Source organism: Rutilus rutilus (assembly GCF_951802725.1).
Source record: "Rutilus rutilus genome assembly, chromosome: 3".
Classification (NCBI taxonomy): domain Eukaryota; kingdom Metazoa; phylum Chordata; class Actinopteri; order Cypriniformes; family Leuciscidae; genus Rutilus; species Rutilus rutilus.
Window position 1 is genome coordinate 6653910 of NC_140211.1, and position 24791 is coordinate 6678700.

General features: G+C 36.7%; 1 protein-coding gene across 1 annotated transcript in view; it reads right to left on the reverse strand.

The window, feature by feature from the left end:
- Positions 1–24791, reverse strand: part of LOC311287751 (basement membrane-specific heparan sulfate proteoglycan core protein-like) — a 280443-nt gene that overhangs the window by 206028 nt on the left and 49624 nt on the right. Inside the window, exons 5-6 of the mRNA XM_084404780.1 lie at positions 17415–17468; positions 9183–9401 (exon numbers count right to left, since the gene is read on the reverse strand). Coding sequence (XP_084260906.1) covers positions 9183–9401; positions 17415–17468 — 273 coding nt within the window. The remainder of the gene's footprint in view (positions 1–9182; positions 9402–17414; positions 17469–24791) is intronic.

Here is a 24791-nt window from a genome sequence, read left to right on the forward strand (position 1 = left end):
TATACCATAGACAGTATATAAACTAGACACAGCGACCCCATAGGTTTCAACGGAGAAAAGTGAAGCAAATTAGAAGCACTCACTTCCTGATGGCTGAGCAAACTGCACAGACTCAAACTGAGCTTGACGACGTGGATGTGACGTGAGCAGCCTGTCTGACAGTAGTAAGTCTTCTAGTAGCTGTGCCAAGTGAAATCTGAATCATTCCCTTCCAAATCTTGCAGAGACGGAGAGCGTGAGTAGGAGCTGTCCATGAGCTAAGAGCAGGAGCAACTTTATGACTCTCTATGGGCTTCTCCCTTGACTTTATCGGACTTTATGCCTCCATGTCCCCCCGATTGACTGCGAGCTTCTCCTCCTGTCTATACGGTAATTTCCAGAGAATCACGTGGTTATGACGCAATCGTTAGCCTACTTTTACAAAAACTGCTTCTACGGGGCCATAACGTAAGATACAAGGTAATGGAGCCTTTTATACATTGTCATGTTTCTTTAGAAATAAATAATGGACAAATGGAGTCTTTAAACACCTCAGATATAAAGTTATTCGCTGTCAAAGTGACGCCAAAATGAATGGGAGTCAAAGGAATGCTAACAGCAGGTGAAGGCTTGTTAGTGTGATGGAAAATTTTTAAATCTGACTACCTAAAATAAAACTGTTACTGTGTACTAATCGACACAGAGCGTCTACTAATCGACACTTAATAAATGAAACTGTTGCGTCTACTCATCGACACAGAGCGTCTACAAATCGACACTTAATACCCTTTATACTCTAGCTCTTGCGTCTTCAATCGACAACTGACTGAGTTTACTAACCTAACTTCTTTGCTGCGCAGCATAAAAACAAATGAGACAGACTTCAGTAAATGCCCCTCAGATGGTTTATTCAAAACGGCCGGGAGATTTCTCGAGCAATACTCAGAGATTCTCGGCCCAACATAAAAATACAATAGGCTTTATAGGGTAAAGCCAGACATATCAAAAAAGAATCATCATGACTAACATGTCATGCGCTATCAATATGATTGGTTGAATTGTTTAAAGCAAGCCCCCCCTTGTCATTACCCTTTGTTAGCTACATCAGCAAAATATCAAAAACATTGTAAGGGGTTAATATTTCAGTCAATCATTTCACAATACAGTCAAAATAAACAGAACATTGAGTCCTTTCTAAAAGTTCCATTCGACCAAGGGTTACACTGAGTCAAAAGTTTGTTAGAAGGTTAGATCAAATCGAAAGTTCGTCTGGTGGCTACATCCTAAATAAAAGGAAGTAAAAGTTATCCTGTTTTATTGTTAGATCTGTAATGGAAAGTTAGTCACCATCAGACATATAAATGGGAAGTGTAATAAAAAGCTTATCATAAGATGAAAATCTAAGTTCAGATTTTCATGGTTAGTAACATAATTAATCTTATCTAATTAATTCTACTACATTAGCCAATGGCAGCCGCCGGGGGTGGTACGGTTTTCGAGTGCTGGATTGACCCCCTGGAATATACAGAGTGACTGGAAAACGGAAGTTAAAAAGACAATATTCTAAAGATGGCGGCGCCCTCGTTTCTCTGGCGCATAAGGTCTTATAGACTGTCCCATTTAACAACTATTTTTTTTTTCAGTCGCTGCATTCTTTTCCTCCTATTTTCCTTTTACTGTGCATTTGTGGTCTGCTCTCTTGATTTAATTTACGATATATCCCATGAATGATGACTGGAATACACTAAGAATCTCTTGTTTTTCTCCTCACATTTCTTTCCAGGTTTGTTTTCACACAGATGCTTTAAAATGTAATTATATCTGCCTTTTCACTTTTAATCCCATAGCAGCATTTAATAGAATGCTCCTAAAGCAGATAAATATAGGCTAATAATTATTGTCTGGCAAAATGATTGAAATCACTTTGAAATATTATCACTCAATGTTCCAGTTAATGAACATTTTTAGAGATGCACGTTGCACCGATTACAATTTTCTATTTCCGATTTTTCTTTGACCTGCCGATACTGATTTTAGCCGATTCTGATTTCATTTTTTCTAACCACTTTACAGCACACACAAATATTTATTTTCTATCTTTTCTTTAATAGAACATTTTACAATTTGCATAGAACATAGAAACATTTTTGAACAGATAATTGCTATAAAATAGAACTATATAAATTACTCCTGGTGTGGGAAATGCACACACATCTAAAGTGCAGTGTTATAGAAGAACCTTCTTTTCATATCCAATATACAACAATATATATATATATATATATATATATATATATATATATATATATATATATATATATATTTAGCAAACTAAACTTCTGTATGAAAACAGGGAAAGGCAATAAAATAATATATAAAGATATATTTTCTGGCTAGTTTACTTTTTTTTTTTTTATAATCATAACCATGCAACCAAAACCGAATGATTAAAATAAGTTCAAATGGGTAAATCTTCTACAAATATTTTTAAATCTTAATTAAATATTAAATCTTTTCTGGCATACTCCAGTTCTTGTTAAAACACACTGGACATGTTTATTCTGTGCATTTTTAGCAAAAATGTTATTTTGTCCATCAAAAGTGTGCTTTCACTTTAATTGAGCGTGAGCAGCACTGCAAAAATAGGCCTCGCTTCACTACTACTCACGCGACGCTCCTGCTTGACGCTCAACGCTGCTCCTGCTCCCGGTGTGAAACGGCCGTAATTCACGAGGTTTATGGAGTTAATATTGTGCCATAATTAAACAAACAAATCCAGCATTTTGCAAACAAACTCGATCTGCTTTGCAATGGAAAACTCGACTCGCAAACAAACAGAAAGCAGTGTGCAAGTACAAAGGTCAATTTGAGCGAAAATGAGGTCGAGTAACAAACACATATGTATTGTGTTTTACAAATTTAAATAAATGAGCCTTGATAATATTTCACAAATAAATAAAAACCATACTAAAAAATTGCATGTAACCTTCAAACAAGTAACAAATCTAGTGAATACAACTGCATCTGTCTGTAACTGTTATGAGACACGTGGCTTTTTATGAGATCTGTCGGCTCGATTTCCTCACAAATTTGTCCAGGCCGATTTTCTCACAAATTCAGTTGAGCAACTTCCTCTTCTAAAACAGTAGATGGCGCTAAGATAGGGGATTAATTTAGCGCTAGTCTCCCGGGAGAAGCACTGATTTGAAACTTGCCTTTGCCGACAGCCGAGGAAAATGACAGGTGAACAGGCGTGCTGATCTGTCCACACAGCAGTTTACTTAATGTTGGCATGAAATGGAAATTCAATCTATTTTCTAAATGCACGTTACTGATCCTATTGGGAACAATTCATCCATACTGTATTAAATTTTTTCCACCCTGTAATTTTTTATCAAAGTATTACAACTGGATCTTCAGATGAAATGACAGATTACTCATATATATATATATATATATATATATATATATATATATATATATATATATATATATACTGTGTATATATATACAATTTAGTCCACTTAAACTCTACATGTTTCTTACAATTGATCACAAGCTCACATTCAGATCTTCCTCTGTTCTTGAGTGGAAAATTCACATTTCATAATACAATCAATAAACAGTGACAGTTGAAGCATAGAAACAAGGCCCTGCCATAAAGTTATTTCACTACTTCTGTTTCATTCTGACTTTAAAATATTGATGTGAGTCCTGAGAGTTATAAACTCTATAAAGTCACTTCAGTTACGAAATACAGTTTTCACTCTCAAAATCACTGATAACACATTATATGTCTTATAAAGATACACTTTATGTCGTTGTGCATCTGACAGAATAATGATGACAAAAGGTGAATTACTTCAGTCCTCTTGGCTGATTCAGAAGAATATAAGAAAAGTGTTGAACCACAAATACTGAACAGATTAAAACAGATGTGAATATGAACACTCACCTGATACAGTCACTGTAACACCAGCATTGATGTCTGATCTCGTTGCTTCACATCTGTATTTATCACCATCAGACACAGATGTGATGTCGTAGACTCTATCAGTGATGTATGGAATGATTGAACCTTCTCTAAACCAGCTGTATCTCCACTGAATGTCTCCTCCTCCCTGTACGTCACACGTGAGAGTGACTCTCTCTCCTCTGAACACACGCTGATCTGGCATCACCGTCACTACAGGTTTCACTGAGAAACAGAAGTAAACATTGAAAATGTGTGTTATGATGTGTGTTATGAGCTCAAAATGTCCTTATGTGAAAAACACCTTGATATTTTTGACAAAAAACAAACAAAACAAAAAAATATTGGTAAAAACCTGTAGTCTACTGTACGTTAGTACAGTGAAAAACTGTACGTGAAAAACATGAAGGAAAACCTTTGAATCATTGCATGTGTCCTGTTTCACACTAAAATACCCCATTATGTTATTTTTAAGGTTCCTAATTTTGTTTTGGAGTCTCCAACAACAGGTTTACATGCATAAACATGAATGGTTTACATGAATTCAGTTATAATTAAAAGTATCTTAAGGATAAATATATATATATATATATATATATATATATATATATATATATATATATATATATATATATATATATATATATATATATATATGCTAATGCTGTAAACAATCGGGAGCCCTTACTATACTATAATTTTAAAGGGTAACAGCATAGCCTAAATTCAGTTTATTTTATTTACCATATATATATATATATATATATATATATATATATATATATATATATATATATATATATATATATATATAAAATCAACACTCAAATAACACATTGCATTCAACCATGTAAACTGCACATTTTGCATTAACCAGTTTTTTGCATTAACTTCTAAATCTAATTACTCCAATTCATTGTTGAAATAATCATTTACAGTGGCTGTCATTTTCATGACAGATATTTTAAGCATAGCCTACATTAAATAATGAAGACATCACTAACAGGTTAAGTAAAATAAAATGAATGTATAATATAGTGCATATATTTAGTGAAAGAGTTCATTTATCTGCTGACTAACAAGCTGTAGACACTGATGGACTTGCCTGAGGTAAATGTCTACGTGGCATATTGTCTACAAGCTGTTTTACTAATGTCTTTCCTTCACTGAAACACTGATTGAGCGATTGTTGCATTTACACTGTTCTGACCACTAGGGGTCACTGTGGAGACAGGATTTGGATTTGCTTCAACGTTTCAGTGTAATAAAATATTTCAAAATATCAAAGCACTGCAAGAAATTAAGCAGCTATATTCTAGAGCTATATAAGCAATGTGAAATTAATAACTTTCATAATAAAACAATATAATAGGATGAGATCAGTGAATCAGACCACTGCATGTCTACATGATCATCTGTTCAGATTTTCTCTTGCAATTTTTGCCATAACAAATGTGCTTTAGAAACTCAAAGTTAAAGCAGCCAGCAAAAAAAATATGTTAAAAAAGTCAAGAGCTCAACTAAAGCAAACACTGATCACCATAACGGTAACATCTTTATTATTTTCAATAAAACATCAACAACTAAACTTTTGTAAATTCAACAAGAACTTTTGTTTTAAAGAAATAGTCAAACTGGATTGTAATAAGTGAAGACACTGAGATCTTGAGAGATCTGTTAGTGTTTAAAGTTATGTTGGGATTTAAAGTGTTTCTGTTGTGTGAGTTTTGTGGGTCACCGTTGTGTTGAAGAGTAGAGCCTGTGCTTCAGTCAGGAGAAGACCAACAATCACTGATGATATGTGGCATTGCTTTAAAGGTAATAACTGTGTTGTTGCCAATGCAGTGATAAATACATTAGCTCATGCATGTGTGCTATGCTATTGCTAGCTAATGGTTAACTACGGTGGCCCAGTAGTGCACAACACGACGAAATTTAAAAAGCAAACATAAGTTCACAACACAACGAAATGAATCCAGAACACAACGGAAATAAGCCACAACACAACGAAAAATGTACAACACAACGAAATTAAGCCACAACACGACGGAAATGAGCCACAACACAGCGAAAAATGAACAACACAACGAAATAAAGCCGCAACAAAACGGAAATGCTCCCGACCACTAGAGGACTCTCGGAGCGCGCTAAAGTTAGTTTTCCTTGTCACTGAGTCTAAAAAATGCATTACACCACTATTAGTTTTAACAGCTAACCATTGTATATGGACATTTATTAATTCAAAATCCCCTACGTTTATCATGTTTCAAAGGTTGTAGTTATTATTAACCAGGCTAACTTACAGCAGGTGAAATTGTGCCAATAGCTCATATGCACAGTAGGCTACACAATTATTTTTTTTATAAAAACATTAGGCCTACTGTAATTCATAGTTCGTATTACAGGTGAAATTGTGCCAATACCTCCCTGTAATTCTGCAATTCACCAAATGTTTTTTTATTTTCATTTATCAAATTATATTACAATAAATTATACGTTTTAACCACTTGGTGGAATTGCCAGATGTTCCCTTAGGGATGCGCTGTGGTAGCGCGTCAAAGCATTCTCGAGTATAAATACGCAGCTATAATTCATGTAGATGATTTGGAAGTATATTTTATGTCGATATACAATGGTTACATACTGTAAAAACTAGTCGTGGGTATTGATATATGAAGACTGCTGACTCTATAATACAATTGCAAGGAAAACTAACTTTAGCGCGCTCTGAGAGTCCTCTAGTGGTCGGGAGCATTTCCGTTGTGTTGCGGCTTTATTTCGTTGTGTTGTACATTTTTCGTTGTGTTGTGGCTTATTTCCGTTGTGTTGTACATTTTTCGTTGTGTTGTGGCTTATTTCCGTTGTGTTGTGGATTCATTTCGTTGTGTTGTGGCTTATTTCCGTTGTGTTGTGGATTCATTTCGTTGTGTTGTGGCTTATTTCCGTTGTGTTTTGGATTCATTTCGTTGTGTTGTGGCTTATTTCCGTTGTGTTGTGAACTTATGTTTGCTTTTTAAATTTCGTTGTGTTGTGCACTACTGGGCCACCGTAGTTAACTGCAAGACCATTACATATTACAGAGAATGTTTGATCACAATAATCCAGGATATATATGTAAAACAATAGTGTTTTTCTATAAAATGTTTATTGAAATTTTCTTTAAAAGTTTTTGTATTTTATTCAAATTAGGGTCTTTTAGAGCTGGTGGCGCATCTTGGACGGTGTGGGCATCGAGGAGAGTTGAAGTCAGTTCAACTTTATGGAAATGAGCTATGATGCAGTTCGGCGGCAACCAATCGGAATGTAGAAGTCCTCCGGTGTGAGGCTTCCAGAGAACGCATTAGTTCCCAAGCAAAATGAAGGAGAGGTTGATCATGTGAATTTGATAAGAAGGCGTGCAACACTATTTATAGGCCACATTTTCGTGCTAGAATGCTTGTTTTTCAGTGGGAATGCAAAGTCTATTAGCACTTAACCATAAACACAAAAGCAACACCACACAAATGGCTTTTAATTGGATTATTTCGTGAGCAAACACGTCACTATAATTGTTAAGTTCTTTCCATTGATCAATTTCTTACTTTCACATTTAAAAGATTTCCTGAGGTTAACTTATACTCGGTCAGTCTGCACAAATAACGATCAGCATGCTTGTTTGCTTTGCGGACCCTTTAAATGAAGTTTAAAAAAAGACCAAGCATTCGATCTACGTCAGAGCGTCCACAAATCTTTCTACGGCGTTGTTGGCAGGGCGGCGGTGAGAGCGCACAGTAATGAGGCGATGATAATAGTTTCTGTGCACAAAAACCCCCCCAAAATAACGACTTTATGGTGGTAGTGCAGCGCTTCCAGGTTCTACGTCAGAACGCCGGCTCACTATTGGACAGCTCCTGCATCAGCATCACACGCATGTGTCGTGGTGATCACGTGACCAGCGTCGGCCAATAGTAAGCTGGCGTTCTGACGTAGAACTGATACAAAATCTGTTTTATTTACGGAAAATTACTGTATGTTTATGAGACGGCTATTTTCTGTTATTTCAGGTTTACTTTTGCTAGTTTTTTACAGTGTATGGTTCATGAGCAACACCTGGCTCTTTACAAAAATCATGTGGTCTGATCTCTCACCCTTTACCAACAAATTATCGATAAAAAAATAAACTTAAACACTAGAGATCAGTTTTCTGCAGAAAAAGCATCCAATTACAATATTCTTTTTTTTATTTATGTTCCGAAGTTGATGAAAAGTTTAGAATAATAAAACATGTAAAGTTCAAGACAGCAGGGGGAAACCCAGGCCGCAAACCACTTGTGTTAGACCTCCTGCACTCAGATTCAATCAGCTCTGTCGCTTGTTTGTGGTAATGGTGAAAATATCTATATATTTTTTAAGTGCACCGAAAATGTCAAAGTATATATATTTTTTAAAAACTGGACTGAAACAGAAAATCATTTTACTAAAACTGCTGCTCTGCTGTGCCAAGAGACATTTCGAAACATTTCACCCATGGATACTTTCACTTTTGCTGCGGAGACATTTCATCTCCTATAAATGTTGTATTTATGCCTGTATGTTAATTAGAGTATAGCTTTCAGTCGGCAGAACTGTTCAAAGTCATTAATAAAGAAATATCAGAAGCACAATAAGCCGCGTAAGAGAACTGAATCCACTACTGACAGGATGATTTCTGTGCGCTTCGAGTGAAACATGGACGAGCAAAGTAGAATAAAAATGTCTCTTTAGTCAAAAAGGTTCCTGACCCCTGACCTAAAGTGTTTGAGTGTCAAATCAGACTTTGTTCACGTGCAGATAATGAAGATCATAGTCTGGCATTATGCAAATTAGATACTTTGTTGCGTAGATAAGTTACGCAAGTGAGACTGAAAACACTGACGACTCGTTTCTGCAGTTCAGAATCTATTCTTTTAGAAGACAATAACTTTATTTATCTGCACTTTGAAATTTTGCAGACCTTTTACATTCAAAAACAGCAACATCTCTGCATGACAGGTAATATTGAAAAAGCATACTGGGGCTTTAAAGAAATAAGCATAAAACAGATACTGAGCTTTATTCAGTAAGCAGTTCTGCATCTGAGAGAATAACGACAGAAGTGAATTGCTTCAGTTGTCTTAAGAACAGATGTGGCTGATACAGAAGAATATAAGAAAAGTGCTGAACCACAAATGTGGATTTTAAATGAGCAACACAGTTGAATATGAACACTCACCTGATACAGTCAGTGTAACACCATCACTGATGTCTGATCTCGTTGCTTCACATCTGTATTCACCACCATCAGACACAGATATGATGTCGATGTCGATGACTCTCTCAGTGTGTGAGATGTCTGGTCCATCTTTAATCCATCTGTATGTCCACTGAATGTCTTCTCCCTGTATCTCACATGTGAGAGTGACTGTCTGAGGCTGATCATGATTCTCCTTCACTGCAGGTGATAAAATTAAAATTGTAGTATCAAGATCATTGTCATGAACTCAAAAACAAAAATAAAAAAAAATAGTTTGCTTGTGTTGATGATTACATTATAAATAAATAAATGTATTGCTAAAACTAAATAAAATATTTATATTTATATTTAGTCCACATGTACGCTCTGAATTAATCAGAAGCATGTTCAAATTGCAGCTTGTCCAGCATACAATATTTACTGTACACAAGTTAAATACATTTTCAATAAGACTAGTCAAGTTGTCTTATGATACCATGAAATTAATATTCCTATTAATGTTATTTACACACTCTTAGAAAGGATGCGTTAAAAATGACTCAACCCGTGTTAAATTCTTACACTTTAATGCGTGAGCTTTGTTCATTTTAACTCCTTTATTGTGTTAATGAATTTAAACACAGTAAATGTGTCAGAAAGGTCATCACAAAGATGTGTAAACATGTAACATTAACATATGTGCTGTCCTTGGCCACAAACATTGTGTTAAAAAACATACCAAAATTCCTATTGTCAAAAAAAAAAAAAAAAACTAACTTTCAGCATATAACAATAAAATAATTGAAATTTAAGCATTAAATATATATATATATATATATATTATATATACAACATAAGGCAAAATATTTTTAAAATATTTAAATTATTTAAACTTGAGTTTCTCAGGGGCAGGAGCTCAGATGTAAAAAAAAAAAAAAAAAAAAAGGGCCATCTAGATTCTAGAACTTTTAAATGTGCAATAATCAGATTAATTGCAACAAAAAGATAAACGTCAGATAAAAATAAACAGTAAATAAACCTTCAATCACAGCAGCTTATTTGATTTTTAACGGGAATGAAAGTGAGGCTGCGGATAGACATCTTCAGTGGGTTTTACTGTTATTTAATGTGTTTTTGGATTGTTCTGCTCATGAAACACTGAAAAAATATCTTTCCAAGACATTTCAGCAGACAGAAAACCCCAGACAATATGAGCTGTGGAAAATGATAAGTGATCTATGAGCTTTAGCTTTTAACAGCGGTAAACGGTAAATTTATCCCTCACAGCCTCGCTTTCATTCCTGTCATGGCGCAGCTCTGCATAAGGTCTATAAATTACTTTTAAATGATTTGTTACAAAAGTGCATAAAATATGCTCAACACGAAGCTTGAATGCGTGTGCGTGTGTGTTGCACTTGAACAGTGGTTCTCAAAATGTTTACACCAAGTATCACCTCAGAAAATATGTGGCTCACCAAGTATCACAATAATGACCAATATGAAAATACAGTAGAGTAGAAGGCCTAACTATTACAGCTCAAAAATGAGGCAGTTTTATTTCTAATAAAAATATTTATTATTGCCAGCCACTTTAAACATTGTAAAAACACAGATTGAATATTAACACTGCGCTGTGCTGCTTACATACAGGCAGGGGCGCCGCTAAGGGGGAGAAAGTTAGGACGACTCTAAGGGCCCACGCACTTTTGGGGCCCCAGAGATCAATGTTATTAAAGGAATGGGTGCGGTAGGGGCCCAACCTCATATTCTTTATAGAGCCCAAAGTTTCTAGCGGCTCCCCTTACTCTATACAGGTAAATAAAAAATTTAAATAATGATTAAATTAAAATGTATTGCAGATTATGATTATGATTAAGATTATGTTATGAAAACGTATTGTACTTAAAAGTTAAATAAAAACTGTACTGTACTTAAAATATTAAGTTAAAAAAGTACTGTAATTAATAAATAAATAAAAATTAACAGGCTCTGTATTCATATTTAATCTTTTTGCACGTACATTTAAAAAATTCTGGCTTTATAACGATCGCATTAGTTGAGCTAGCCTATGCGCAATGGGCGGCGCCATGTTAGTTTGTGCCTCAGAGTCTTTGAAACAGTAGACCTTGCTAAGGCTGTTGAGCACAAAGGAGCTGTGTGTGACACTCTAAAGCAGATGCGCACAGATGAAAAGGCTACTATGCTTTATGAGACTGTCAGGACCATTTGTGCAGCAAATCAGATCCCAGAGCCATGTGCTGCTACTAGACAAAGGCAGAAGCAGAAACGCATGGAGGTTTATGTAGTGGAATCTAGTTGTGGAGCAGTGAGTGACTTCAGTGATGCAGACAGGGGCGGGTCTACGTGGTGGTCAGGGGGGGCACCGGCCCCCCCTGAAATTCGATTGGCCACCCCAGGTGCCCCCCCTATAAGATGTCTTGTGATTGGTTCATTTTACAGCCAATCAGTTTATAGACTCTACTGAAGTTCGCGATTCAAAGAAGTGCAGCGCCAGAGAAACAACGGTCGCAAGTTGTGAGTAAGTAACCCATCTTAAGTACACAATGATGGCCTAAGACACGAAACGAGCGGTTTGTGTGAGAAAACGAACAGTATTTATATAGTTTTTTACCTCTTGTACACATCCGAGATCACGTCCGGCTCTTTCCGGAGCTAAGCCAGAACGCGCGCACACGTCACACACCAGGAAGCGCGTGCGCCCTCAGATCACTTGGACGTGGTTGTGTAGAGGTAAAAACGATATAAATACTGCTCTTTTTCTCACACAAACCGCTCGTTTCGTGTCTTAGGCCATCAATGTGTACTTACGATGGGGAATTGTTTAATTTGGACTTCATTGTGCATGCTCTTTGAGATAGTGATCATAGACCTGCATTATATGACTGACAGACAAGAACGGTTTGACCTAAAAATATCAAAATTGAAACTACTGCGGAAAAAAAAGACACCTACATCTTGAATGCCCTTAAACATACGTAAGCTAAAACATACCAAAATTTTATTTCAAAGTGAACCATCCCTTTAACTCTGAGTTACTCAGCTTTTTTGTAAATGAGTCTGAAAGAAATGCTGAATGAAACACTGATGTTTTGGCCAAACCATTTGAATTATTACAGTGGGGGGAATTTGTTTTTATTTTTTTATTATTATTATTTGAAAGAGATTGTGAATAAAACTACTGTATATTGTAATGGCCAAACTAATTAAAAGAAAATAGTTGACATCGTAGAAGCTTCTGGGTTTTTAAAATGGCTCATTATTAAAATTGCTTTTATTTTATAAACTTGTTAGTTTTATGAAAACACAAAAAATAATAAACACTGGCTCTCAAATTTAACTTAATGGATGCAGGGATGACAAAAAACTAAATTAATCAAAAATGTGCTTTATTACTACATTTGTTTACAAGTAACTTTATTCAAGTTAAAAAAATAAAATCAGTAGGATTTACGTAATATAGGCTACTGTAGAATTTAGCTTCTTTTTTTTTTGTCACTGGCGGCCACCCCGTTTGGAGGCAGTGCCCCAGCATGGCCCCCCCACTGAAAATGCTCTAGACACGCCCCTGGATGCAGAGAAGCTGAGAAGCTGAGAAGCTGAAAAGAAACCTGTTTCTTCCATGCCTTGACAGAATGGTTGCTGAGATGGATCAACGCTTTTCATCTCTTAATAACCAAATTTTGAGAGGTGTTCAGGCCTGTAATCCTGGATCAGATAGCTTTCTGTGTGAGGAGCACCTCCGAGGTCTATCAGATCATTACAATGTTGATCTAAAATTGGAGGAGGTTTTAGTGGCTAAAAACTATCTGGTTCACAAAAAGGAAAGCCTTTCAAATATGCAATGTGTTTTCAATTTGCTGGATAAAGTCATGTTCCCAACCTTGACACAGGTTATGCAGATCTCTCTGACAATCCCAGTCAATAGCTGTAGTTGTGAGCGGTCATTCAGTGTGCTGAGACGGCTCCACACTTGGCTGAGGTTTACAATGGGACAAGACAGGCTTCACCATCTAGCTCTCTTATCGGTTGAGAGGGAAGAACTTGGTAAATTGAGTCAGAGTCAAGTGATTGACCGTTTTGCCAAAATGAAGCATAGGCGGTACAGTTTAATGCTCAAAAAATGAATCAACTTAGTTTGGACTTGGCTGGTGAGCTTTGTTTTCTTTTAGAATATACATGCTCTTTATTTATATATTTATATATATATATATATATATATATATATACTCATAAATTAACTCTATTGATTTATTGAAATATTGTAATTGTACATTCTTGAAAAATATATAGGCTAATTATTCATTATTAACATTGTGTAATGCAGAAGAATGCAAATGTGCAAGAAAGTTTTCTCTCCGTTTTCTATTTTCTAAAGTTTTCTATTTTCGTATACATTTTATGCAAAAAAAAAAAAAAAAAAAGATGTATGTTGAAGATACTAACTAATAAATATTTTCATAAACATTACAGTTTTTTCACATTGCTTACACACTAAAAGTGGAACTTGAGGCTCACTCAGTGAAACCATTCACTCATGTACTGAATCTTCAGACACATTATGCGCTTTACAATCAGTTTGAAATTGAAAAAAAAAAAACGTTTTTGCAAACCTCTAAACACAGTTCTCTACATGCCACACTCATTTACTGACGATCACATAGAGATCAAAACTCAGTTTTGAGAAAGAAAAAAATAATTTTTACCCCCTTTAATTTCTGTTTATAGTGCATATATATATGTGTGTGTGTGTACATACACATACATGCATACATACACACACAATCACACAGCGCTTTAGAAATAGAGTTGAGTTTCTGACTTGGCATTTTTGCATATTCTGTGTGTGTGTGTGTGTGTGTGTGTGTGTAGATCCATATATATATATGTATATATATGAGCTACAATATATTGTTTCACAGCAGCTTCACAATAGTAACAAATTAAAAAAATCGCCTGAGAAGCAGCTTGGCCAACAAGCCAATAGTATCAATATTCAGTTAATAGTCACTTCAGTGTTGATTCAGTTCAGTTCAATAACTTTAACATTCATTAAACATACTGTATAATATATACAGTGTATTTATGCACATACATGTATGTGTGACAAACTCCTATACACTCCACTGCACACTGAACAAGCAATAGACACAAGATAGTAGTGTTTTACATAATTCATATCTGTGTGTAGTTTGGTGTGTATGTGGGCTAATCATTTTATGTTTGTGTGTAGAGTTACTATGCAAAAATTACATTTTTGGAAGAGTTAAAGGAGCTGTATGTAAGAAATGTATTTCAATTAATCATAAAATGGCCCTGATATGTCACTAGACATTAAGAAATCATGTTCATTTCAAATACTTATATCACTGACAACAGTAGTCCGGCCAGGATATTGTCACTTAAAAAGTGAAGTTGCAGCCCTCAACTGATGTTGATGTTGTCATGTTGTGTTTTGGCCTTATGCCCCACCCTCCACCAATCTACCAATCACGAAGTCAGTAGTGTTTCGGCATCCGGGTTGCCAGCTCTGCTCTAGTTACCACAGCTGCAGCTACAAACGTTCCTGCTGGATCCTGCAGCCTATCTGGCAACCTCAAGTCAGGGGGAGGGGGAGGGGATACACCGCTCTACAGTAATTTGAAAGTGATTGCAGTACCAGTTTTGGCCACAATCTTACATACGGCTCCTTTAAAATAGTTTTGAATGTTGACAATACACATTAACATTTTGTAGAGTGGATCATTCATTGCAACATTTATCCTCATTCTCATGTGTAAGAATCTGTTATCTGCTTGATAAATCATTTATGCTACTGCTAACATGCTTTTAAAGCTATTGTATATCCAATTTTTTGGCCTTCAAACACCTTAAAATACACATATGTAGGTCCAAGAAATCCACATTTTCTCGGGGGAGCTAGCCCCCGAAACCCCCTAACTTACCCAACTACCCAGCCTAGTGTTTTTGAAACAACAACCCCTGCCTGCAGCACTGTATAGCACAGAAAATACACACATTGTTGTGTTCTGTACTACTGTCTTTGATTGTTTACTAGTTACTGTTGCTATATCAGACAAACAATGGGGGACCTGTGCCCCAGTAGAGCTTTATGTCTAGCAACGCCCCTGCCTCAGACTCAGTTCAGGGAATCGGATCTGTTGGATTTACAACACGTGAAATCATCCACTTCTTTTTTATAAACTCTACATCAGTGGACACAAACTTTTCTATCATCTGAAACTCCGATTTATAATCTAAAGTGACTTACATGTTCAAATCTACTTTAACAACAAGACAAGGCGATAGCTGTTGTGTAAAAAACTAATAAAGAATACCTTTAAACAGCAGCAATCGTTCTCTCCTCCACCATGTTTAAGTTTATGAGCCGCCCGACTCGGAAATAGCAGGCAAAAATATTGTTTTCGTAAACAGATGAAGACGTATTAAAAAATCTTACTAGCAGTCAGCAAGGGTATTGATTAACATGATGAAGTATGATTATTGTATATGATGTTTTATTCACAACAATATACAAGTAAAAATGAAATGGCAAATCACTGTCATTAACAGACTATATGGACTGACTGTATTCTGTCCAGTTCAACTAGATCATTTACATAACGCATTTAAAAAAAATAAAAATAAAATAACATGAAGTGTGTTAAAGGGATACTCCACTTTTTTCGGAAATATGCTCATTTTACAACTCCCCCAGAGTTAAACAGTTGAGTTTTACCGTTTTCGAAACCATTCAGCCGAACTCCGGGTCTGACGGTACCACTTTTAGCATAGCTTAGCATAGATCATTGATTCTGACGAGTCCAGTAGCATTTCTTTCAAAATGACCAAAGAGTTTCAATATTTTTCCTATTTAAAACTTGACTCTTCTGTAGTTAAACCGTGTACTAAGATCGACGGAAAATGAAAAGTTGCGATTTTCTAAGCCTATATGACTAGGAACTACTCTCATTCCGGCGTAATAATCAAGGAACTGTGCGGCTGTACCATGGGTGCAGCAGGCGTAATGATATGACGCAGCGCCTGAAAATAGTCCCCAGCTCGGTAACTTCTTCCAACGTGACCGGGACTAAGTTTGTCTAACCTATTAGACCTATTTTCAGGCGCTGCGTCATATCATTACGCCTGCTGCACTCATGGTACAGCCGCACAGTTCCTTGATTATTACGCCGGAATGAGAGTAGTTCCTAGCCATATAGGCTTAGAAAATCGCAACTTTTCATTTTCCGTCGATCTTAGTACACGGTTTAACTACAGAAGAGTCAAGTTTTAAATAGGAAAAATATTGAGACTCTTTGGTCATTTTGAAAGAAATGCTACTGGACTCGTCAGAATCAATGATCTATGCTAAGCTATGCTAAAGGTGGTACCGTCAGACCCGGAGTTCGGCTGAATGGATTCTAAAACGGTAAAACTCAACAGTTTAACTCTGGGGGAGTTGTAAAATGAGCATATTTCCGAAAAAAGTGGAGTATCCCTTTAAGCACATCAGTCTCCTACAATACTGTGTTAAATGCTGTAAATTCCGAAGTTGTGTTCATTTTTAAACTACACACAAATGTGTATTTTTTTCTACACATTTTTAGCACCAGCAAAATATGTTTAAATTAGAGTGTTACACATAATTTGCATAATTTTCATCCTTCTAATAGTGCATGTGTCTTTAATTCCCTTGCTGTTAGGCTACTTGCCCTTCTTTACAAATGAAACCATCTGCCATCCTTTTTTTAATCATCTGATCACTCTGGGTTTCTGAAGCTCGACTGTCATAATGCATCACAAACAATAGTCTATTTTAAAGGAGATGTTATATCATTAAAACTTTTTTTTAACTGATGAGAAAACGTTTGCTGGCGGTTGTTGAACAGAACCTGTTCTGGCCGGCAGATGGGGCTGTTTACAGTCAACAGGATTCAACAGAAAGACTGACTGATCTACAACTGCAAGACTGTGTTTGATTGACTGAATAAACAGCCAGAAACAGTGTTTCAGCAGCATGAGGAACTACACAGACAGATGATGCTGTGTGGAAATGTGTGACAGCAAAATATGGACATAAACATCAGCAAAGAGACAAATATGGGGTCCTGATCTGATCCATACAATAAACTTAAAAAATAAATAAAAAAAACTACAACACAACCCACATTTGTTAAATAGATACAATTTACTGTAATAATGCATATATAGTACCTTCATAATCCGTCACATCTTGACTGAGTCCAGAGTGAACGAGGGACATCAGCACTAAAAGCAGAAGAAACAGATATGAAGCTTTTCCATTCATTCAACACAATGTAAATCACACACTGAAACATAGAGTTTATTCTACATGAAATGCAAGTGATTTTCTGTTGTGATGCTCATTCAGGGGAGAACTGATGGATTATTCTCCAGCATTTAACCCTCAGGTGCTCTTCCATCATTTTTTTCGATCGTTTTGAATCTCTAAAAATCACAGCTTCATCGGAATACGAAACTTGGACCTTTCTGGGCCTTGAAAGTTGCAATGACATTGCTGGCTATGTGGGGTCAGAAGCTCTCGGATTTCATCAGAAACATCTTCATTTGTGTTCTGAAGATGAACGAAGATCTTACGGGTTTGGAACGGCATGAGAGTGAGTAATTACTGACAGAAACTTCATTTTTGGTTGAACTATCCCTTTAACATCATCACACTCAATGACGTCACATGACTCGTGAATTGATATGAGAGTCGATTCACTGAAGGATTCACTGATGCTCAACAATAAAGCAGCAGTTTAAACCACTGAGCTTCACAGCAAACAACATATGATGTTAATCTCGTCAATAAATGTGATCAATCAGTGAATCTCTGTATCTCTGTCTCTTTTGCTCTTCTATACAACTATTCATGTTCCATATCAATTTTGTATCATTCCCTCTGTCCCCCTGTCTGTGTTTGCTTATTGGTTTGTAAAACATGAAAAGTATACAAATAACATGTAGAATAATGCATATTCATGCCACTATTACATTACATTAAAAAAAAAAAAGATTGTGTGTGTTTTAAGACACTCGCATACACACATTACAAGCTACAATTAATATGATTAATGTGGTAACAGAGTATGGGGAACACATATTCACTATAAACTACAACTTTAGCCTCTATAAACTCATATTTTACTGCTTATTAATAGTTATTAAGCTTATTAATAGTTTTTGTAGTGTTTAAGTTTAGGTATTGGGCAGGATTAAGAGATGAAGAATATGATCATGTAGAATAAGGCATTAATATGTGCTTTATAAGTGCTAATAAACAGTCAATATGGTAGTTATATGCCTGCTAATAGGCAACTATTTAAAAGTGAGAAATGAACCCTCAAATAAACTGTTACCATTAACGTTTCACATTCTTTACTGGAACAAAACAAGCTTCAGAACTCCAAACCAAATCAGGTCAAAGTGTTTGAGACACACGACATCACTTCCTGTTTGATGTCGGCACCATCAGCTTCACTGTGACTTTATAGTGGCTGCAAAAATTATTTGGACACTTAGTGTTTCACATATACAAAACTTTGATGAACCAAATCCAGTTCAGTTCTGGCCAATTCACACAGTACCGACATCGACGACAAACTGCAACAGAGACTCAGTCGGTTTCTGTCAGATTGTGTTTCTCTGTCTCTGTTGGTATTGGTCAACGCTTGTTTTTGCATTCATTAAATGTCTGAGGAGTGACATACTGTAATCTGGTGATTGTCCGCATTGGTCAGTGTTTGTTAGTGTGAACTGGCATTTAACAAGAACCAGAAAGAGAACCAGGTGCATGACCTCAGTACTTGTGATGATCACAATGTAAAGGGACAGAAAATGAAGTGGCCCGAGTGGTTTATTTATGGGTCCTTTTTGGGGGTCCTGAGACATAGATTTATGTCTCTGCTGGTGGTTGCCCCGACTCCACAGTTTTTCAAGCTTCTAAGAGGACCAACAACACTAAACACTGCAGAGCTTCAGGAGAGACAACAGCATTTTAAAGCATGGTGTGGTTCGGGTCACAGTCTTTATGTCAAACGGGTCGGGTAAGGAACTGTCGGATAACAGGTCTGGTGTTCTGTCTATAGTCATACTGTGTTTGCGGGTTCAGTGAACAGGATCTGTGCAGGCAGCGTGACTCTGCACAACTCGTGAAGAGAAACACACTGACTCCAAGTACATTACAAACTAAACTAAACCAAACATTCTTTCCATGAGTGTTGTCGCAAGTTGCTCTCTAGCTGACATACCTGATAATTATGCAGTTGATACTTAAAATTCATCATTGTGCAAAAAAATAAATAAAATAAAAATAGAAAGCACAATATTGTGTGTAGGTTATGTTGTAATGCTAAATATTGTCGTGCCGTTGATTTGGATTAATGCACATGGAAACGTGGGTGGAATGAGCCACGACAAGGAGATTCTTTCACAAACTTTACTGAACTTCTTCTGACACAGATGTAGGTTACAGTTCACAGCACACTCACCAATAGTGCGATATTCATGAACTCAGACTTTATATTCAGTCAATGCAGCTGATAGGCGCTCTTGCTCCAGCACTAAACGTGACGTTTCCAGCGTAACTGAACAACCAATAAGCAACAAGAACACAGTAGAGGTAGTTAAGGGACTTAAAGGGCCAGGTTACTACAATATAACTGTAGAAGTGTGTGCATTATGGTGCGCCGGGACTCTATGTGAGATCCACCTATCAGAGAGGTTCCTGAATCTGTTGATTTTTTTTATTGGATGAATGAATGAAGTCTATCTTGTGTTTTTGCTGGGGGCTCGAGTACACACGGAATCGGCGACTATGATCTGAGATCATTTAGGTTGTGGGGTGTTATATGTTTTTTGTTGGTGGTAAGTTGGATGGGGGTGACGCTCTTCCACCTGCACACCAGGGGGCATAGGCAGGGCATCACAGTGGTTATGGAGGCTACAGGTGACTACAGGAAGTCACAGGTGAATAGCGAGAGGGAATTACGATCTGGGGAGTTTTTCAACCGTGCATGCGTGCATGTGTGGATGTTCGTGATGGATTTTGTCATGTCCAGCTATTACCATCATGTTTACTGTTGCTTGCATACGTACAAGCTCAATATACATCAGCAATGCAAGCAGCAGGGTTTGTAAGTAATTCTACTCTGCACAAAATAAAGTGTTAATCGAATGCCATGGCAGACCTGATTTCTTGCACCATTACGCGTTGGAGACGACTTCAAATTCCCTCAAGTAGTTTTTTTTTTTTTTTTTGTGGTACGATCACCACTAAAGTGATTTAAAGGAATATAGCACAAACACAGTTTTCACTCAAAACATTTCACAAAATAAAGTATTCACAATATTAAACAAAATGCTGTTCAAATGTTCACATAGGCTACATCTGTGTTTATTCTGCCAGTTTGAACTGACTTTATACATCCAATATAAAATGACACTGAGACCAGCTTGTAAAAAAAAAAAAAATAACTGTAAAGTGTCTCAGAAAAGAGAAGTTAGTTCTGAGAAAAGCTTGAGCATCATTTGATGGCAGTTTCCTCTTGGTTTGATAAACTGTGTCAAATGTAATGAAACTCAGACACATCTATGAGTGATTTAAGTCTCCAGATACTTATTGCAATTATTTCTTAAGAGAGTCAGAGAGAAAGAGAAGTGATAGAGAAGCTGACTGTGTGTTCGGTCACTGTTCTCAAGCTCTCTGAGTCTCTGATGGAGAGTTCATTAAAGATACAGCATCATTCAACACTAACTCACATCAACACAAATACAATCAGGGGTCGTATTCACAAAACATCTTAAGGCTAAAAGTAGCTAACTTACCGATTTAGGAGAAAATATAAAAAATAATGAACGTCAGTCCTAATTTTAGGACTCCTACATTTTTGCTACGAGTATTTCCCAAAGGCTTTTAGCACTAAAACCAGCTCCTAAATCTGTGGAAAGTTAGGCTTAGTCAAGAGGACTCCTCAGTCACTAAAACCAAATCACAAACAATCCTAAAATGGATGTTGCTGCCAATCTGCCTCGACACTGAACGTCATTTGAGCCTTGGGTGCTGAGCCTTTTCTTCACAAATGCAATAAATATTCTGATTTATAGATTTTAATCTGCAATGACATAACATAAAGATTCATTTATTAAGTGTCAGGGTGTTTATTAATATAACTCTGATTGTATTCGTCTGAAAGTAGAAAGTCATATAAGCTTAGGATGGCTTGAGGGTGAGTAAATGATGGGATAATTTTCATTTTAAAGTGAACTACTCCTTTAATCACATTATTACCGCTCTGACCAAAGTGTGCTTGTGCTCAGTTCCACACCGATGCCGTGTGTTGTTCACACAACTTCAAGAATGAACTACGTGACATTATTCTCAAGTTTTCTCTTCTGTCAACACTCGCTGCGCAGTTTCTGCTCCTTATCTTCATCCAGACGGCGTGAAGAACACGACGGCAGTGAAGGCAAACCCGGCATTGCGATGTTCATCACGCCACAGAATAATATACAGTACGTTCATAAACATGTATTTTGAATTTGATGTGAGTAGATTAACATGCATACTGAATGCCTATCTGAGTGTGGTATAACCATACTTAACGAATAATCAGAATAATGAAAATTGCATGTAAACTGGAGTGAAGAGTTCTGCTCGTGTCATATAAACATGTTACTGCGATTAAGACCTTACTCTGACTATTAGAAATAAACTCATTATTGGTGCACATGTAGTCATTGTCCCATCGTCTGCGCCGATAGCCTTGTGGGAAGCTCGGCTGACCCGAGGTCGAGTTCCGGCTTGTGAAACTTTCTCCTTTGAGGAGTCGAGTGGTGGAGGGATGCAGAAAACTGTTGAGGTAACTAGGTGAGTCGCCTGTGTAGTTTATGTACATATATATATATATATATATATATACCTCCTCTCGAGATGATTAGATAGACCGTTTGAACATGCTCTTCCGGAATTGTTTATAAAGCACTGTAAGAATTTGAGAAATTAGAAAATGCCGGACAGTCTGGTTGAAGAGCGACCAGACCCTGAGAGGACAAAGGACCTCTCTGGAAAATAACATTTGAACTCCCCCTCGTGCACTATTGAGACGAAAGTCTCACCTTCGAGTCATCCTAATACACCCCCCCCCCCCCTCTCTCTCATTTCCCCCCCTCCTTTCCCCCCATGCGAAGATCACCAAAAACTCAACCAAGAATATATGGTTGAATGTGAATGATATAACATTGAGTATTATACATCTTTAGTATCATTTGAAATGTCTCCATGCGACTGGTACAAATGTCTCATTTCCAAAGAAGTAAAACAAAAGGTAATAAGGTTTTTAAGAGTTTACGGATAACTGGCTCACAAAGGAAGGTAGTCTCCTGGCAAATGGTCTCTTACCCCCAAAAGGTGTCAACTCTGAATGCAAATGTCCATTGTTAGTACATGTTTCCATGTGAAAGAGGTCGGTCTATATAATGGAATGTAGCAAAGGGTTCGGGGCCTTCTGTACCTCAGATGAGCCCATGATATTGAAGGACCTCAAAGAATTCAGCATCATGTATTTTAATGTTGGGTTGCATCTCTTCTCTTTATTCCACAACATTTGATGTTTTGTATTGATAATCTTTGAATTGATTATGAAATTGGCATGATACATTTACCTGACACAATAAATTGTTACATTTGATTATTTTAACTGACTTTGACATTATTTTCATTAAAGAGTTAAAAGGAATAGTCAAACATTCGCTTACATTTAATGATGCACAGATATCATTAAAACCTTTTCATTTATGGTGTCAGATGAAATAACGAGAGAATACATATTCAAATGTATTGCATTTAATAAAAAAACGATTTGCCTCGAGACAAGACAGTAACATGTAGAGACCTTCCACGCTGGTCGGATGCCGGACTTTGGGCCGATCGAGCGCCAGCTTACAGCACCATTTGTCGCTTGAATTCTACAATCTCTAAAGATGCATACATGTAATAGGCTGACAATTAGCTGAACATATTAATAGTGACCCCTAGCCTATATTTTAACATCTTTATTTGAATATGGCAACATGATACTTATATGATTATATCACTGACAGAGACGCCACAGTTAGTGAGCTTGATGACATCATCCATAGCAACGAGGTCAATCCCGCCCTTTCTCTTAGCTTAAGACTTCTCTCTCTCTATTTCTTATTAAAAGTTGATCTCAACAGCTTTGTGAATAGGGTTTAAGAGAAAACTGTAAACTAAGAGCTTTTACTGCTATTTAGGAGAACTATTAGTCGTAAGAAAACATGTTTTGTGTATACAGCCCCTGATTTAACTGAACTACTTGTAATAAGAAGAAACATTACAACAAAACTAAGCAAAAATACATGCACACATTGCCTCCATCTTTCACACGCATTATCACACAGATAAATGCATCATCAACCTCTTTGTCTGATCAACACGCAACATCATCACATAAGATCTGATCAATAAATAATACAATAAGCAGTGAGACTGTGGATTCATAGACTCTCCTACACAACAATCATTATTGTATCCGATCTTCAGCTGAATACAATACATTAGGAACAGAAAAAAGAAGATAGTAAAGAATATGATCTTATACTCACAGATGAGAGGCAGTGCACTGGAGCCCATACTGTCACATTAATAGACTGTTTTAACAGCGCTGTGTGCTAAAACACACACTTCCTGTGTTTAAACAGTCATTTCACACTTCAAGAAGAGATGAGGGAGGAGGAGACAAAACTCTACACAGAAGTACAGTACTGTGCAAAAGTCTTAGGCATGTTAATAACCCCCCCCCCCCCCCCCCCCCCCCCCCCCCCCCTTTAACTAGATATCACATGGTGATTTCACTTTGTAGGGGGCGGATATTAACATGCCTAAGACTGTACATAAAAAAGGAGAAAGGAAAAGAGAGAGCCATTCTAAGATATTTAGCTTGTCTTTTGGTGTATGCAGGTTGTTTCAGCTCAGTTCATCTACTTGAAAAAAGTTTTTCCAGTAATTGTTCTCACACTTCACACAGCCACACACTACAGTCAGTGAATACAAAGTGAAATCACCATGTGATATCTAGTTAAGGGCTACTGGTGTAAAGGCGCTTTCACACAGAGTGAGCGTGATGCACACACACCAAATGCAAATTGCAAACCGATTGATCGCCTTTGGATGATTAACGCCTGGACAATAGGTGGCGCTGACCAAACATTTTTCCCTGTATCTCATACGTTTTTCCATAGGCTTTATAACCATTAAAGGCTTGTCCCCATTAAAAAGAAAAAACGAAAAAGGCTGATGTATACTTGCAATCACCTTGAGTGATGGCCACCTACTGGACATACAAAGAGTAATGTTTCCAGATTAATTATACATGTTTGACTCATTAAGGGCCTTTTGTACATTGGTACTACACAAACACAAACTAGCTATAATGCTGTTTACTAGAATTATTTTGACCAAATACATAACAAAATCGCAGCTGGGTAACAGATGCACTAGAGCTACAATTAGCATCAAGCTAATCATATTGCATTATTGCATATTAA